The sequence below is a fragment of the Cuculus canorus genome, chromosome 2 (genome assembly GCF_017976375.1).
Source record: "Cuculus canorus isolate bCucCan1 chromosome 2, bCucCan1.pri, whole genome shotgun sequence".
NCBI lineage: Eukaryota > Metazoa > Chordata > Aves > Cuculiformes > Cuculidae > Cuculus > Cuculus canorus.
Genome location: NC_071402.1, coordinates 89,750,098 through 89,769,077, shown reverse-complemented (window position 1 = coordinate 89,769,077; position 18,980 = coordinate 89,750,098). Strand labels below are relative to the sequence as shown.

Here is an 18,980-nt window from a genome sequence, read left to right as displayed (position 1 = left end):
TCTCTTTAAGCACTGTAGTTCAAACTGGAAACGTCACTCCATCTCGTGTCTTTCTGATGTGGAGCGGAAGAACTTCTTTGGATTATGCTACCTGGATCCTTTAGTGTAGATTTGCCAGTTAAACAGTTGTTCCTATCGTATGTTGTATACCAGGTTATTCGTGCCAAGCTTTAACTTGTGTATATTAAGTAGTCTTCTTGCTCATTATATTCTTCATTCTTCTTCTTTATATTAAGACTATTTTGGATTCTAACCGCTTCTCCATCTGCATAATATCTCCTACAGCCACAAGTTAGTATAGATTTAGTTGAAGTTTAATCCAAATAAGTGCTAAATATTTTTTTTGTGTTAATATTGTCCTCCTTTCTTGAATGGTTTGATAGTCGAACTTCCTTTTGCTACTCGTATACATAATCATTGGTATATGCATCTTATTTTTACCTTGTATTTCTACTTTCTCAGTCTCTGCATGCTTATGTTAGTTTTATACTTTGTTTTTTTATGTAGTTTTCGCTTTCTGTGTATTTGTGTTTAAAGTCAGTGACAACCTCATGATTTAGCTAAGGCAACCTGTTGGTACCATCCCCTTGCACTGGGACAGGTAACTGGGAATATGCCCTTGTTAACAGTTCTTTGGAGGTCTCTGTAGGGTTCCAATTTAGCTTTTCACTTAGATTAGTCTTCATGAGAAATTTCCTATTAACTTCAAATTTATTAAAGCCTTCTCAAGGTGATTGTTGTCTATTTTTCCCTTTCCAGGATTGTGAACTCCTACGCAGAAAGGTTATTCTCATCCAAATTGTTATTTAATTAGATATTGTCTGATGTTTTCTTATGATGACATAAATGTCGCTTTCTTGCTAGGAAGACTATTGATCTGCTGTAATGTGCGGCCATCTGCAGTACATTAAGAGATTATTGCCTTCTATCACAGTAAAGCTGTATTGACAGTCTGTGCACTCTTAATTTGTCAGTTCATATTTTTAAATGAAAATAAAGACAAGCCTTTTGTCTTCCTTGCCTAAAGTTGATGTGAGTTGTCAAAACAAAATTCTGTAGTGCATTTGTAACTTGCAATTAGGGTATTGCTTTGTCTGATCCTGTGATGCATTTCTGCCACAGGTTCTTTCTAAATTTGCATAAAATTTGAGAGAAGATGTGGTGACTTGAATTTTTCATAAGCAGAATAAATTTACTGTGTCTTCAGAAAGCAAAATGCTCTTTACTGCTGAAGTTATTTGGACTACGTATATAATAAATTTTAGGGCAATTGTATATGAATAGCGTTTCTGTAAAGATTTTGCACATGCAAATTAGTTTCTCTAAGTTCTGTATTCAGATAAGATAACTTCATCAATGAGGTTGTTATGATTAAGGAATTGAATTATACAAAGTCAGCTCTTGGGTGCACTGAGAGGATGAAGCAGTGTTACCAGATGGTATTAAAACCTATTAGGGTAACATTTCAAATTTATTTCTGGTGAACTCTGTTACAGTAGAAGCTTCAAAATGAAATGATTCTTCAGTCTTGTGCTCTATTGTGAGGTTTGCTTTATTTTGTTCTTTTTTTTAACTTTTCCAGGCTACATTTCACACCCCTTTTAGTCAACTTGGACAAAGCGCAGAAGGATGTTCTTCTTACACATTTCCAAAAATCATGGGCTTAGCCAAGGTAAGAATGTCACAGAATCACAGAATCACAAGGTTGGAAAGGACCCATTGGATCATCGAGTCCAACCATTCCTAACACTCCCTAAACCATGTCCCTAAGCACTTCATCCACCCGTTCCTTAAACACCTCCAGGGAAGGTGACTCGACCACCTCCCTGGGCAGCCTGTTCCAGTAGCCAATGACTCTTACTGTGAAGAATTTTTTTCTGATATCCAACCTGAACCTCCCCTGACGGAGCTTCAGGCCATTCCCTCTTGTCCTGTCCCCTGTCACTTGGGAGAAGAGGCCAGCTCCCTCCTCTCCACAACCTCCTTTCAGGTAGTTGTAGAGAGTAATAAGGTCTCCCCTCAGCCTCCTCTTCTCCAGGCTAAACAACCCCAGCTCTCTCAGCCGCTCCTTGTAAGACTTGTTCTCCAGCCCCCTCACCAGCTTTGTTGCTCTTCTCTGGACACGCTGCAGAGCCTCAACATCCTTCTTGTGGTGAGAGGTCCAGAACTGAACACAGTAGTCAAGGTGCGGTCTCACCAGTGCTGAGTACAGAGGGAGAATCACCTCCCTGGACCTGCTGGTGACCCCATTTCTGATACAAGCCAAGATGCCATTGGCCTTCTTGGCTACCTGGGCACACTGCTAGCTCATGTTCAGTCGGCTGTCAACCAGCACCCCCAGGTCCTTCTCTTCCGTGCAGCTCTCCAGCAATTCTTCCCTCAGTCTGTAGCGCTGCATAGGGTGTTGTGCCCCAAGTGCAGGACCCGGCATTTGGCCTTGTTAAACCTCATGCCATTGGTCTCGGCCCAGCAGTCCAGCCTGTTCAGATCCCTTTGCAGAGCCTCCCTACCCTCCAGCAGATCGACAATTCCTCCCAGCTTAGTGTCATCTGCAAACTTGCTGAGGGTGCACTCAATGCCTTCATCCAGGTCATTGATAAAGACATTGAACAGAGCTGGACCCAGTACTGAGCCCTGAGGAACCCCACTTGTGACTGGCCTCCAGCTGGAGTTAACTCCATTGACCACCACTCTCTGGGCCCGGCCATCCAACCAGTTTTCAACCCAGGAGAGTGTGCGCCTGTCCAGGCCAGAGGCTGACAGTTTCTGCAGCAGAATGCTGTGAGAAACTGTGTCAAAGGCTTTACTGAAGTCCAAGAAGACTACATCCACAGCCTTTCCCCCATCCAGTAGTCGAGTGATTTTGTCATAGAAGGTGATCAGGTTAATTTGGCAAGATCTGCCTTTTGTAAACCCATGTTGACTGGGCCTGATCACCCGGTTCTCTTGCATGTGCTTCATGATAGCACTCAAGATTACCTGTTCCATGACTTTCCCTGGCACTGAGGTGAGACTGACAGGCCTGTAGTTCCCCGGATCCTCTCTGCAACCCTTCTTGTATATGGGCACAACATCAGCCAGCCTCCAGTCTAGTGGAACTTCCCCAGTCAGCCAGGACCTCTGGAAGATGATGGATAGGGGTTTGGAAAGGACATCCGCCAGCTCCTTCAATACTCTTGGGTGGATCCCATCCGGCCCCATAGACTTGTGGGCGTCTAGCTGGGCAAGCGAGTCTCTAAAGCAATGTCTGCCCTGTACGTGGGACCATCTGACCTTTGTGTGTTGATATCCTTCAACTGTAAGAGCAATTTGAATCACAGCAAGAGTCCTCAAAGAAAGCTCCTGTTCACATCTTTTGAAACAGAGATCAAGAAATGTAATGACTGTGTCAGCACAGACACCATATAGAATAGTGACCACTACTAAAGCCGTACTGTGATGCTAATGAAAGTTTTATTTTTCACGGCTTCCTCCACTTTTTGTGTCCTGCAAAAGGTTGTATCTTTATTCCAGCAATGGGAGGAAATGATGTAAAAAAGGGTTAAAAAAAGAAAATAAGAGCACTCTTAAGAAATGTCTTGGTTGACTGTCTTTATCAGACAAGGGAGCAAGCATTCTAAAGGTTTCTGCCAAGCCTGGGGGAAACTTGTGTTCAACCATTCCTCCAAATGGGAATGTGAAACAATCCATTTATGTGTTACTTCCAGAATTTTTATATTACCTATTTTGTTCTAATATGTATTGGTCTTTCATCCATACTCCGTTTCCTCTCTCTACTCTAGAAATAAGGACACTAAATAATAGTAACTTAAAAGAAAAAAAAGACAGCAGAATCTACATTTTTATTCCTTAGAACAGCATAACTCCCCTTCTGCTTTTTTGATATCCCACAGGAAAAATCTGGATCTTTTTAAATACTTAACTGATATTATTGCCTATGTTAATATGAGTGATTTGTGTTGAGCAGAGTTTAAATCTGTAAGGAGTAGAGCAAATGCTTGATAAATATCCAGGTACCAAGGTTAGTCTATTCAGGGAGACAGAACCTACCAGTCCATGTTCTAGGAATCTTGGAGTCACTGCAGGAAGTGAACAAATAATTTTTGATGAGGTAATTTCAGGAGACAACCTTGAAACTCTGCTTAAAAAGACATATAGTCTCTCGGTGATCAACAGAAGTGAGCCAGTCACTGGTGGTGTAGCCCAGTGTAGTTGATACTGGGTCCAATACTTATTTAACCTCTTCATTATGACCCTGTACCCGGAAAGAAATCCTACACACTGGTGCCTTTTGGGGGCTTACTTGCTGGAAAGCAGCTTTGCAGAGAAGGACCTGTGCATCCTGTTGGACAAGTTGTCCATGAGCCAGTGGTATCCTGGGCTGCTTTTAGACCAAGTATTGGCAGCAAGTCAAGGGAGGTGGTTCTTCCCCTCTGCTCAACCTCGGTTAGAAAACAGCGGGCATGCTCTATTTAGGTCTGGGCTCTGGCTACAAGAGAGACATGGACATATTGGAGTAGGCCTAGCAAAGATCCACAAAGGTGGTTAAGGCACTCTAGCATATTGCACGTGAGAAGAGGTGGAGAGAGGGTGGGACTCTTTTTCCTGAAGCAGAGAAGGCTTGAGGGAATCTTGCCAATATTTATAAATACCTGATGGCAAAGTGTAAAGAAGGTGTAGAGAGATTCTTGGTCAGTGATGCCCAGTAAAAGGACAGGAGGAAGGGGGTAGAAATTGAAACACAGGAAACTCCACCTGAATGTAAAACAATAAATTTATAGTGTTTGTATAGTGTTTAGTGAACAGGTTGTGCAGAGATGCTATGTAGGCTTCACCCCTAGACAGTTGTCTTCATCCCAGGAGATAAAACTCAACAGGACATAGTCCTGGGCAGCCTGCTCCAGCTGACCCTGCTTGAGCAGGAGGTTTGAGCTAGGCAGTATCTGGAGGTTTCTTTTGTCATCGTCTATTCTGTGATTCTGTGAGGGCAGACATTAACAAGCAAGAAAGTAAAGTAAATGCAACTTGGAAGCTTGTACCTTTCTGGTTAGATTACTCAAGTCTTGTGTCTTGTTGAATCACACTTTCTACTTTTCTTTATGTAGGCAAGTGAGATTTTGCTTTTCAATAAAAAGCTGACCGCAGCAGAAGCCTGTGCCAAAGGACTTGTGACTGAAGTCTTCCCTCAAAGGACTTTTCAGAAGGAAGTTTGGAAAAGATTAGAAGCTTATGCAAGTCTCCCAAAAAATGTCAGTATTTTAAATTTTCCTCCACCTTATAAGCCTGTAGCATTCCCAGTCCTCCTGCCAAACCTATCCTGTTGCCTGGTTTGGCTTCATCCTTAATTGAAATAACAAGGCTCAACATATTTTCCTTCAATCACTGATCTGGGAAACAGGTAGTTCTCTTCTACCCTGGCTGAATCAAAATAGTGCACTGTACACAGATTCAGTAGCTCAGTGGCTGAAAAGTCTTAAAAACTAATTAATTAGTCCACTTGCAGTCTCTCAGCATGTGCGCCTTGCATGCCTTCTCTTAGATTTTTTTTTTGTAGTAGTTTAGGTTTAAGAGCCTTATCACTGGTTCTACAGTGTTAATTGTACAGTGTGCATTGTGGGTGCTCAAGATGACACTGGGTGGCTTTACTTTTGACAGAATTCAGTCATCCTGCTCACTAGCTTAGGTTTTGCATAATTACTTGAATTACATTGGACAAGAGGAGATGTTTTTGCCAACTGCTAATAATATAGGTTGCATTTGGCACTGCAGTTGAGCAGGTTTCACTTCATATGCCTATCTCCTCCAATTACGAGCGTTTAGTGGACTACTTCATTTTCCATGAACATCCTCCACCTTATTAGTAATTAAACGCAATAATTACTTCCAGCTAAAAAGCTGACTAGAAGCTAAAACAATGTTAATACAACCCTCTTTGGCTTCCAGTGTGTTTATTGTGCTATTTTCTGAAACGTTAAGGTACAGAAAACTTGCTAATGTTCTCTTTCTCCTCCAGTCCTTGGCAGTGACAAAGCAACTGATGCGAAGTATGGAAAAGGAGAAGCTCCATGCAGTCAACAGTAAGGAGTGTGAAGTCCTGCAGGGGAGATGGTTGTCCGAAGAATGTGTAAATGCTGTTGTCAGCTTCTTTAGTCAGAGATCAAAACTCTAATCTTCACCATAGAATAATTCATCTTCTGGCAATAGCTTAATCTGCCCTCATTGTTAATAAACTTTCTCTTCAAGAAATAGTTCTTATACCTTTTGATGTGGTATATTTCTGTTCTGAGTACTGTGTTAAAACCAGTTCATAAAATTAATATAATGTTATGTGCCTTGGATCCATAGGTGGGAGGATAAGGAGGTTCATTATTCTGTAGCCATCAGTGATGTTTCTGAATAGTCATAAAGCAGCCTTTCTTCCAAAAGAAGCTACAGATTAGCACTGTATTTTCATAGCTCTTCAGTTGATGTCTTACAAGTGATTTTTATATTAATCTGTGGGGAAGGGAATACTGCATAAATAATGGAAATAAAATAAATGGAAAATTAATTGCTGTTGTGCTGATTCTTATTCTTTCTGTTAAACATCCTCAGTGAGAGGGGAAGTAGTTCCTGGAGGTGTATTGATGTAATAGTCTTAGAAAAAGTATTCACTTCACTAACTTGAATTAGTCTTGCCTTCTTTGTCTTAGTTATTTATTACATGAGAATAATTGCTACTGGGGCATGAACAATCTGGCCTGACTTAGGAGAACACGAGAGAGATTTTTTTCTAATTAGAAGTCGTCTCTTTCCTTGTGTTGTTAAAAAATTATTTGTTGTGAGCTTTATAGTTCTATTCTTAAATATATTTTTCCATTAATTGATTCGTATTGCCCTTTTTCTGTGAAAAATCTCATTAGAGACAGTATGACCTTTTACTGTAGCCATTTTGGAGTTAATTTAACAAAACAATTATTTTTCAACAGAAAATTTCTCCACTGTTCACAGATGTCTTTCGATAGAGAATGTACCACGTGCTGCAGAGAACAAGGTCAGGCTGCTGGAAGTAGGTAGGCGTTTAGCTCATGCCAACAAAAGGGAATTGTGGAGAAGCAGCGCTTGCTCATGAAGAAAAGCCTCTCAGTGACAAGGAGCTTATTATTGTAAAAAATATGTATATATATTTAGTTAGTTAGTCATTTAGTTAGTTATTTTAAGTACTCTAGACTGATCTCAAGAGCGTTGACAGTAAGTAACACAAAAGGCAGCACTCCAATCCTGGCCCCATGTACAAACATCAAATGACATACATAAAAGAGGAGTGCAGTGTATGCCTGCAGGCAATACAAAGGGAAGATGGTGTGTGTGGCAATGAAGGAGAAGCAGACCTCGCAGTTTTCTATAAGTATATTCTTTTAATCAGCATGGTGTACAGAAGCCAAATTAAGGAATTACTCTGGCTTCTCTCTTTCAAGCAGATTTATACAGCTTTTTGGTTCCCTAACTAAGACAACAAACATGATATTTTGTTTTGTCTATTCTACATTCTTGTGACCTTCAGCCACGTCTCCAGTCCGCTTATTCCCAGGCAGGTTTTTCCAGCCTGGCTTCCTCACACATTGAGGATTTGTTATTCTGTGTGTCTTGAACACCTGGTCTTTTTAATAATGTTTAGTCTAATATGCTTGGTACTGGCTTCATGCTTTAGCTTAGTCTCAATTAATCTTCCGTGTAGTTGGTGTTGCTCCCACAGGTGTGCGTGCAGCAGCAGTTGAGGTGGGCGCCCATTTCTTGTCTGGATGTGAGTGCCAGAGTGCCGGGGTGCAGCACAGCGGTGGGAGATGCTGGAGCAAAGCAGCCAGAAATGGATGGCTTCAGGTGCCATCAGCACCCAGTGGCAGAGACTTGTGCTGCTGCTGCTAAAAATGTGCCTGTGCCTGGGCAGTGCGGATGTGCAGGATGGCTGCTCGGCAGCAGCACTGTGGTCTCTTAAGGTAAAGCAGGTCTTGAAATCCAGACTTTGCCTCCAGTGTGGTACCAAGCCACTGGCATTTAACAACCAAGAAAGAAAAAGGGAGAGGAATGGGGGTAGAGAAATGGAAAACAAGAAGGGTGGGTATGGACCAGTCAGCTACGCGACAGCAGTTAGAATTGATGCTAAGAAGTATCGAATAGATTAGGGGTCCTCTTTAACCCTCTGTGAGAGTCAATGCCGGCCACACGGGCTTGCCAGCCAAACCAAGTCTGCTGTCATCCACAGGATGGCAGAAGTGGAGGCAACAGAAACGCCCTCCCAGTGCCCAGAAAGTGGGCTCCAGGCTCCCAATGTGGTGGCCACCTGTTGCAGAATGGAGGAGGCTGTGGGGAAAGGATGCTTTGTGGGGCACCATGCACAGTCAACAGAGGCTGAGGCCCAGGTGTGGCCAGGGAAGAAGCCAAGGCAGAGGTACCAGTGGGAGCCAAGCACTGCCGGAAGACAAGGCAGGCTCAGGGCTGCCACAGCACCTAAGCGGTTAGTGCAGTGTAAAAAGTTGAAAAGTTTTCTGGCACATAGCTGTTTCTTCTCATCCTCAAAAGCACACTTCTTTTCTCTGAATATAGAATCATTTGTTGGAAAAAAACCTTTGAGATCACTGAGTCCAAACGGTAGGTTCTTTTATAGTAATTTCTCCCTACCTAAAATCCCCATCTTGTTCAAATGCAGGTACAGCATTTAAGATACTTTGTTAAAAGCTAGGTTCAGCTGGAACTAAAAATGGATACGTGAATGTAATGGGTTAAAACTTTCTAGTAAAATATCAAAGACAAAAAGTAAGTGATAATTTCCTAGAAGTATTTTCGCATGACTGTTTCCCAAATTGGTTTGTTCTTTTTTCAGGGCTTTTGCAGTTTTCCTATTGTTAGATTTAAGACCATCTGAAAATAAGTGTAGCAAGGTACTTTGTTGGTCAAATAAATTGGGTAACCTGTTTTATTTCATGCTCCTTGTGCACGTTCTGGAAGATGGTTTTGATATTTAAAAAACCAAAAAAGTGTTTTCCTTACTTTAGCTAATTCAAAATATCAGCAGAGAAGGAGTGTTTCATGCCTGGAAGAAGATAAGTAATGAAAGAAAAATTGCTGTGAGCAGGTAATAATGTTTTAATATCAAATTAAGTGGAGTAGTTAATGTCATAGCCAGCCAGCCAGGCTGAACAGGTGAGAGCAATGCATGTAAAGACATGTTAGCACTTTTGTGGAATTAATTATCAACAGGTAATTATCAATTTATATGTTTTTGAATGGGAACACTTCAAGGGCTTTTATTAATTGATGTGAATTTGTTTTCATTAAAGTTAAGGAGGGGCATTTGGGAGGTAGAAAACAGTATGTTCAAGTAGAAGCCTTTTAGTCTCTTCTAGAGCATGTTATTTTGTACTGTTGTTACAACTCAAGGATGCTTGTATACATCTTGAGTGTACAATTCATTAACTCCATTATTAGTGTAATTTCTTCAGTAGATTCTCTATATGCTCTATCTGATGCAGTTTTTCATTATTAAAGGAGCAGTATACAGCAGAGAGGGAGATTTTTATCTAGCTGTTTTTCTTTTACTGGTACTGGGTTTTCCCTTCCAAATTAGTCACAACTCTAGAACTGTAAGAACCATATTAGCACTTCTGATTACAAATGACATTTCTTATGTACCTTGTGTTCCAATGTATAGGAAATGTTTAGGCAGGTTGAAAACTTCAACCTGAACTTTGAATAATTATTTTACCTTTTTCCCCCCAAATGTATATGTAAATAAACTGATGATATCTCCAGTTTGTATCCCTCGTGATAGTATGTGCTCCCCTTAATAATCCTTTTGCGTTGGGTAGTGTTTCACATTTTTCAGCCAGTAAAGTATCTATTGCAAATGCATTTTTTACCTGGCATTTTAGAAAAGAAGTAGAATGACTACTCTTACAAATATTAAATAAGGAATTCTTTACGTCCTGATACAATGGTTAATTTAAAAATCTGCAAAAAGATTTGCATAGATTAAAAAAATATAGAAATGAAAGTAGTTACAGAAATTATGCGGAGTTTATAACAGCATACCTAAAAGAAGATAACAAAACAATCGATAAGTTGTTGCAATTTGCATTGATTGAAGGGATATTTTTGCTCTCTCATGGTGCTGCTGAATATTGTTCTGTTTCTTTTTTGATGTTTAAAGTGATTAGATTTGAATAACATTTTAAAACTTCTTTTTAAAAGGTGACTGAGTAACAAAAGGGCAGAAGTGAAGTTCTGACCATTAGCCCTGATCTACCGGATATGTGTGACTTTACCTTTCTTTTGTGATACAAAGACAGCGTGCTAATGCTAAGGTTTTTTTGTCGAGGTCTACTATTGTAGGAGAAGAAACAGAAGGCACGGTTAAGTACATAAAGTTAGTGGAGAGAGTTTCTTGGAATTCTCCTCCCTACCCTGCAGCATAAACCAGAACAAAACATAACCTGTATTTGTCAAGGACAAACAATATCAAACTGATGTAATTTCCTTCATTAGTATGACTGGCTTGGTGTATAAGCAAATAGCAGGGAATGTAAGTTTAGAAAGGTTTTATGCAGTTGTGCGATGCAGCTGCCATAAACAATTCCAGGAAATGTGATCTAAATTAAATCACATCTGTAGAGTTGTAGAATTGGCTGAAACAATCTACTGAGCAGTAGCCATCAGGTTATCAAAGCGAGAATGCGAAGACTGGAATCTGACAGTTCATTGCAGTGCTGTTTTCACTCTGTGGCTTCATAAATATGTCAGGAGAAAGCATTATATTATAAAATATGTGGTGAACACCAACTTTTAAGATCATTTTGGTGAGTTGGACTGTTTATAATCAACAGGATGACTTTCAAATCAGAGAAGCATCTTTCCACTCGAAATATTACTGAATTTTTTTTTGATGATTCTCCTGATTGCTAGATTGTCTTCTAGTGATGCTCAAACTAGATAGCTCCCAAACTGACTTAGTTGCTCTAAAATGCTTGCCTAGGATTATTTCAATAGTGATTATCTTATATTAGCAAAACCTGAACTATGTTAGTCTGAAATTTAGTTCTCACCCATCTGCCGATCAAGGGAGAAAAAATTCTACCATATAGATAAGAACCCAAAATACATACAAAACCACTTTTATTAAGCACTTCCCAAGCCTTTCAGTTCCTTCTTAGTATTTCATCTCTGAGAAGGTGCTCTTCCGTTGTGCTAGTTGGAAAACATGGAGGAAGGCGAGTCTAATGGGATAGAGTGGGAATTTTCTCAAGTTTTGCTACTCTGTGCTGTACGTAGCAGAGAGCACATTGCTAGGTTTTTGGAGGGTTTTTCATATGATTTTGCAAGCTTTTTGTAAACTCTGTATTTCAAAAGATCTAGGAATAATCTCTGTGAGATTGCACTTCCCATTATAGGACGTATCAGTGGTAGTTGTGCCATCTGCTTCAATAGAAAATCAGGAAAGCAATGAAAATATGTTCGATTCTCTCTACTGGGAGTCAACTGGAAACTAGGAGAACCATGATGATGGCCTCTGTCAATCTCTCCTTCCTTATTCTGCAAAACCTTGTGGAAGTCCAGTGGCTTAAGCAGTGCTCAGAAAAGGCAGGTAATATTTTATTTCTGTGATGCGTGGTAAACCAAGAAATGACTAAAACATTTTTAAACTCCTTTCACTTACGTTTGGTGCAAAATTAGCTTAAAACAAACCACAGTTTCCCTGGTGCCTTTGAATCTTCATTTCCTTTTATGATTCCTGTTGCAGATACACAACTTGACATCACTCTATTTTTTTCACAGGGCGCACTAGGCTTCCCGCGATCATTAGAACAAAGGAGATTGGAGCTAGTGTGCTTTTTAAACAAAGCCCACATTGCTCTGGGGTTTGTTAATTTTGCCCTGTATCTGGCTGTGTTCCTGCAGTTTGGATAGTTTTTTGACTATTTTTGACTATTAACATTGCAACACGTACTCTCAACAAGTATCTGCTGAACAAATCCAAAATGGGATATTTTTTCAGGATTGGTACTGAAGCTGTTATTTCTAACTCTGAGCCTGCTACTGAGTGCAGTACTGAAGATACCCTCTCTGTTCCCAAATGTAGTTTTGGGTTACAAAATTGTACCATGGAGGATGGTCTTTTAATGGAAGAAGATAATGCATCTGAGAATGAAAAGATAAATGATGGTCTGCCTAAATATTTCAAAAGCATGGATTTGAAGTTAAAGCCATAAGCAACAGGAAACAACCGAGGAACTAATATCCAGACATGAAAACAAAATATTCCTTTCCCCCTCACTGTTCATTAGTCTTCACAAAAGATAGTCTTCTCAAAATAGGATAGCCACAAGTTAGCTTTTGATCCGCCCCGTGAAGGGTCTTGTGTGAAACTGTTCTCGCATCTACTGGAAATGAAAGGAATGTAGCATCTTCCTGCATTCCAGGAAAAGACCAGTCCTTTACAGCTGCTCCTCCGATGGTTGTCAGTAATCAGCCTGTTTCTTCAAAGTCCACACATCAGCCAGCCAGACCTATCTCGTTCTCCCTGTCCTCAGACAGCTTTTAATCCAGAAAAAAAACCCAGCTGCTGTACACACGAACAGACCTGTTCAAAATGTGTGTGTTTGTCCGTGCTGTAGAACAGGCAGGTGCGTAATGAACACCAGCTGCTGGCATTTCAGTATGAGGGACATTACAGTGTCACATGATGCTCCAGAGAGCCCTAAGATGCCCACAATTTTAAACACTTGCCCACGAGGAGATCTTCCACTTGCTCTGTTGCTGAACCAACCACTCATTCATCTGTTTTAGTAACTTCGAAGACACAGTCACCAACTACAGCTACACCCTACTCTTTCTATACCACTGAATATGAACAATATAGGATCCAAACCTCTTCAGAAAGAAGCTCACTAATGAGTAAGCTCTTGTCTTGTCTAAAAGGTAGAATCTCTCTCTTGCCATGGCAAAGCTGAAATACACTAATATTGAATAATATCGATTTCTTGGATTCCTATCTGTGAAAGAGTATCATTCAGCACTGCTAGTTTAGTGTAGTTTATAAGTTAAGTCAGAGTTTTCTTACTGTTTGGAAGTGATCTCATCAGAATTAGAAGACCTCATCGGAACTGAATACAAATGTGTTGTAAAAAAAAAAATAAAAAAAAATGTCAAGCTGGCATCTTGAAACATTGTGTAAGACCTGCTTATAAGATTAGCTGTCTTAACTGCCTTCCAAGAGGCTAATCCTTGCTACAATTACAGCTTTTCCCAAATAATTGTAAAACAGTAATAAAACATAGCATACAGACTACATGATAATTATTTGTTACTGAGCGTAAATACATTGAAATAGTGTGAAAGTGTTGGTATCACTTAGTTACAGTCTCTGACCACATTCCAACTGCGTATAACAGGTGTGGGCTGAAAGCTTTTCAGGCTCCAGTGGAACCGATTGTATTTACCTTGGCATAAATAGAATAGCCTGTAAAACAGCTTACTGGTAGCTTGACTGTTGCCTGAGACCAAATAATGTGTGGCCTGAAAGTCAAATATATATGTGATTTAAGTAAATACATTTACCCCTTTCTCAGAATGTAGGAATAGAACATGTTCCTGTGGACTCTTGGATTTCAGAGGATGGTGATTATTCCCAGAAAATCTCCTTAAACTTTATAAGTAAATTACGTATTTGATTTAATCTTTTTGTCTATAAGAGGGTTGTTTCCATTACCTATGTGTTTTGTTTAGACTGCATTCATTACTTTCTCTGTGTACAGGAGCTTCCCACACATGAATTTTGCTAGTTTTGTCACTTTGAAATCTGTCTGTTGCTTTAGGTATGCAGGCCTTCTGTGAGGTGTCTTAAATTGGTCTTAATTGTATATGAGATCCAACACAAAAAAACACCAAAACTGTGCCTGTAACTCTTTTTATTTAGCAAATTAAGAAAATTAACTCTCATCACCTTCAAAATAGTTCCCCTCTGAGGAAGCTGCACACAATGCTGCTAACATTCAAAGCAATTCTGCAGATAATTTTCTGAAATGCTATTGAGGATCTCTGTCGTTTTTACTTTCACATCATCTACTAGCAAAAAAAATATGTTCCTTTGAGCATTGACTGGATCTTTGGGAAGAGTCAGAAATTGCAGGGAGCCTGGTTTGGTGAATAGGGTGGGTGCTCAAGCACAGTGATGTTGTTAGTTAAAAACTGCTCCACAAAGTCTTGTGGCCTGGTGCACGTTTTCCAGACAAGGGCAAGAAAACATCTATCATAGAATCATAGAATAGTTTGAGTTGGAAGGAACCTTAAAGATCATCCAGTTCCTACTCCCCTGGACACCTCCCAGCAGTTCAGGCTGCCCAAGGCCCCATCCGATCTGGTCTTGAACACCTCCGGCAATGGGGCATCCACAACTTCCCTGGACAGCCTGTGCCGGTGCTTCACCCCTCTCATGGTGAAAAAATTCTTCCTTATGTCTAGTTTGAATCTGCCCCTCTCCAGTTCATACCCATTGCCCCTAGTCCTATCACTACAAGCCTTTGTGAACAGTCCCTCCCCAGCTTTCTTGTAGCCCCTTCAAGTACTGGAAGGTCCCTATATGTTCTCCTCAGAGCCTTCTCTTCTCTTCTCCAGGTGGAACAAACCCAGCTCTCTCAGCCTGTCCTCATATGGAAGGTGCTCCAGCCCTCTGATCATCCTTGTAGCCCTCCTCTGGACCCATTCCAACAGCTCCATATCCTTCTTATGTTGAGGATTCCAGAACTGGACACAATACTCCAGATGGGGTCTCAGAAGAGATGAATAGAGAGGCAGAATCACCTCCCTTGACCTGCTGGCCACGCTTCTTTTGATGCAGCCCAGGCTATGGTTCTATACTTGAACACGCATCTGTCCTTGATACAGTTCTATACTTGAACACGAGTCTACTCGCACTGAATGAAGCGATAGAGTTGAGACTGGTCTCACCATGACAGGTTAGAACATGTTTTATAACCATCACTGCCTCTCCCCCCCCCCCCCCCGCCCCAATTTTGGTTCCCAGGCTGTAGGGTTAGTCTTGTGTTGGTTTTGTGTATGTGTCAGCTCATATACGCAATTACTCTGTAATTTACCCCATGGTAAGAGAATTTATATATTAAAGGAGAAAAAACTTGAGAAAAAAAAGCATGTTGACCTACGCAGTATTTGAGATCCTCATGTAAATAGAGCTGATTTTTTTTTACTCAGCATTTCTGATCAGAAATTGATTAATTACTTGCAAATAGAAGTGGACTCAGTCTATTAGCTTTAATGAGCTAGCAGAGCAGCTTGGGTCTGGTTGTGAAATCACCTGTTTCCCATCCTGTGAGAGTGCTTGGATTTTCTGTAAAAGAGGCAGGGAACTCCATGCCTAGATTTGCTCAGCCAAATTTATCTAATTTAAGCCTCCTAGGGGAAGAAAGTGGATGGGCGTCGCGTGTGTTTCAGATTTAACTTTAAAACGCCCAGAAAGAGTGTCTAGATGCCATCTTCCTGAGTGCAGACCAATGAAAGACTCACCGCTGAGTGACTGCTAGCGGTCTTCTTGTTGAGCCATGATGAGACATTGTCATTCAAGAGGCTGAAGGGAATGGTGACTTTACTGGATTCAGACAAAATTCAGTGAAAAATAAGTGGAATTCTGGGTGTTACCTTTTCAGATGTCTAGCAGATACACAAGCATGGTATGAAGCTCAGCTTGACTTCTGTTGAGCAGAACTTATTTCTTTCTTGTGAGAAGACTGCAGCCCAAATGTAGGGCCATTCTATACAGCGTATCTCATCTGCATAATGTTTATAGGATGAGCTTTATTTTAATGTAGGGGATAGATTTGTAGAATGTCTGAGCTTTAGGTGTATTTTGGTAAGGTAAAGCTCCTTTAATATGTAACTCATGAAGTTCAGCTTCCTCATTTGAGAACACTGTTTAGGAGCAGAAAGAATACAGACAAGTACACAGGTGGGCAAATGTGGCTAAAAGCTACTGTCAAAGAGTATTTGCAGAAGAAATCTGGCGGGTTTTTTTGGGTTGTTTTTTTTTTTTTTTTGTCAAAAATCATAGAATAGTTTGGGTTGTAAGGGACCTCAAAGATCATGAAGATTAGTTCTGTTGCTCTTTCTTGTAATGTATTCTGTGCCATACTTATTCTTCGCTGGGGTCCAGCTCCAATCCAATAAATTGCAGGTAAAATATTGTAATCCGTTCTAATTAAGGTTTTTATACATTGGGAAAAAACTATGGTGAGAGGTACAAGCCTTATGAAAGGTTTGACACATTTTACTTTAGAACCAAAACCTCATTGATTGCAAGGTACATAGCATAAAAAAAATTAAAAAACATCAATGCTGCTACTAAATGAACCTTTATAAATGACAGACACCCTCCCCTCCAATCACAGCAGTCCTCTCCAATCCATACTCTATGGGTCATCTGTTTTTACATCCCCATAGTCAAAGCACGGCCAGCTACAGAGGTAAATTAGTTTGCTCAGCGTTTGGTCTTGTTGAATGCAGAGTAACTTTTTCAGAGTTTTGCAAATGGCAGGTTCAAAGCAGCTATGGAACTGTTAGAAAAGTGGATATGCAGTGTCAAACCCAGACTATTACCATTCCTTGTGTTTAGACAGCAGATGAGTTAAGGTAATTGCCAGTGTTTCCATTCATGCAGAAATTCACCTGCATCCTCACTGCAGGAAATGGTAGTTCTTCCTGATAACGTATCAGATTCTATGATAAATTTACCTCTACAAAGGCCCAGCTCTATCATAGCTGCAAGTCTAAATAGGCTTCCAAACACTTGTAGAGCATGGCAGAGACAGTTTAACAGTCTATGCAAAGATACATTTCCTATAAGAATAGAGGATTTTGACATGTAGCAGACATGGAAGTCTGCTTTCTTCTCTCAAGAGGATTGGTTTGCCCCTTGCAAACGCAGAGAGAGGGCTGAGCTGCTGGGGTTCTGTCTTTGCTCTTAATGGGAACCCCTGTGTAAATATTCATAGGTTTCCACTATTTCATGACTAATTAGCTCATACCTACTTTGTAGAAAGAGATGGGCCACAATCATAAACAAGAGTGTTTACAAGAAAATAATTTTGAGACAATGATGCATTCAAAGAGCTATCATGGAAGGAAGGGCAAAGATTTTCATTTAGAGAACGTTATTATTTGTCATGAGTCTAAATCATGTTTCAGTTATTTAAGATGAACAAAACAAAGACACAAAAGTCTAGGATTTCATAGTTTCACTTATGTACCTACCCAAGTACAATTAATACACTTAGATTAATTTGATACATGATTCACAAGAAATGAACACACCCTCCATCCCACCTCACCATGCTGCTTCTCCCATTCGACTAGCCTCAATATTTTCTTAAAAACATTAATTTATAATATATTTGGCTTCCCTTCACTGCAATACAATGCAACTGTTTCAACCTTAACTCACAGAGGCTAGTACCTCCTATGAAAGATAGAAAAAGGCATTGGGGAAATCAAAGTGAAATCCACATGAAGTCATCGGCACTTACAGGGCCAGGAGAGGGGCAACTTAAAAGACAACAGCTCCGTTTTACACATACTTGAGAGGATTTTTGGTCACAGATCTTTTAGTATCTCTGACACGTAAACAGACAACCCCAAAGAACTATACTTTGGTTTTAATGTATTTGAAGATTGTTCTTACATTTAGCAGCTTTGCACTATGATTTGTGAACATGACAGAAGACAGGCTGCAAGTAAGTTTTAAATGTACTTTATTAATTTCAAGCAATTGCCACTTCCCAACATCCTTCACCTGAGTTACAATATTACACATACTGTAGATCGCTCTATCTCCAGCAGTACCACAGACTTGTCTGCCTTCCCAAGTGTACGGGGGTTAATACACATTTAAAGGTTCTTCAGAGGTTTAATGCCACTTACCCTATATATGGAGATAAATATTATTAAAAAGGTTTTAAAGGAATCATTATAGTCTATCAAAAAACTCTTAAACAGTTCTTAATTTTCAAATTATAGTAGTATACAAGGTAATAAAACCACATTCTAACTGCATAGGGCTGGTATCTCATTTTTTCTGAACACTTGGCAAACTAAGTACGATAAGTATGAAGCTACTTGTCACCATGAGGGAGAAGAAAATGGAAATTTGTGCAGTAGATTTAGCCAAACTTTCTGTATGCAGGACCTTAGGTGAAGATAAAAATTACATCTTCAGGTACAGGCAGAAAAAATAAATTAACCTCCCTCTTGGAGTAGCTAAGAAATAGTTCAACACAAAAGCTCTAGTTGCACAGCTCTTCTTTTTGCACCAAGCTCCAACCACAGAAATGCAGCTGCCTGCAGTGACACAAGCAGCTACTTTGCTCTCCTCAGAGACCACAGGCTGCTGGGATAGGTATTGCCTAAAACCGGAGAGGTTCCTTAACAATGTTAGAAGTCCTCAATTCCAGAGGCTTTTGAAGCCAGCACTGAAGATTTTCTACTGTTGCCAACAATTGTCTGCTGAAGCCAATACTGGATGGAGGACTGAAATCCACTTGTTCTTTGAATAATCCCTGTCCTCTCAATTCCTCTGCACCAACAATAAAGTTTGACAGAAGTAAAATAAATAATCAGCTATGTTAAAGAAAAAAAAGTGTCATCTGCTTAAATATTTACTAGTTAAACCACATGTGTTTTAACTAAATATAATGGCAGATTTTTTCCTAAATTTGATAGGTTTTGTACTGATCATTCTGTCATTTTAAGAAAATGCATTTAAAGACTAATGTTTATTTACCCACATTTCATCACAATAAAAAGATCTCTTCAGCCAGAAATGAAACAAGCCCGTCTATGTAACAAATTCTAATACAGTAAAAATATGCTTCAGGAATTAGCAGGACTGCAGCCATGCTAATCAGTTCTAAACTGCAATGGTGGAAACCAAAAGATTAAGACAG

At 40.0% G+C, this 18,980-nt stretch overlaps 1 protein-coding gene across 4 annotated transcripts in view; it reads left to right on the top strand.

Annotated features, from left to right (window-relative positions):
* ECI2 (enoyl-CoA delta isomerase 2) overlaps positions 1-6,546 on the top strand; it is a 31,406-nt gene extending 24,860 nt beyond the window's left edge. For 2 of the 4 annotated variants that reach the window (XM_054059626.1, XM_054059629.1), the window contains exons 8-10: positions 1,583-1,672; positions 5,106-5,249; positions 6,014-6,546. In XM_054059626.1, the coding sequence (XP_053915601.1) occupies positions 1,583-1,672; positions 5,106-5,249; positions 6,014-6,169 (390 nt within the window). In that variant the 3' untranslated portion in view covers positions 6,170-6,546. The remainder of the gene's footprint in view (positions 1-1,582; positions 1,673-5,105; positions 5,250-6,013) is intronic. The other 2 variants (XM_054059627.1, XM_054059628.1) reach the window with 1 other exon arrangement.
* The last annotated feature ends 12,434 nt before the right edge of the window (positions 6,547-18,980 follow it).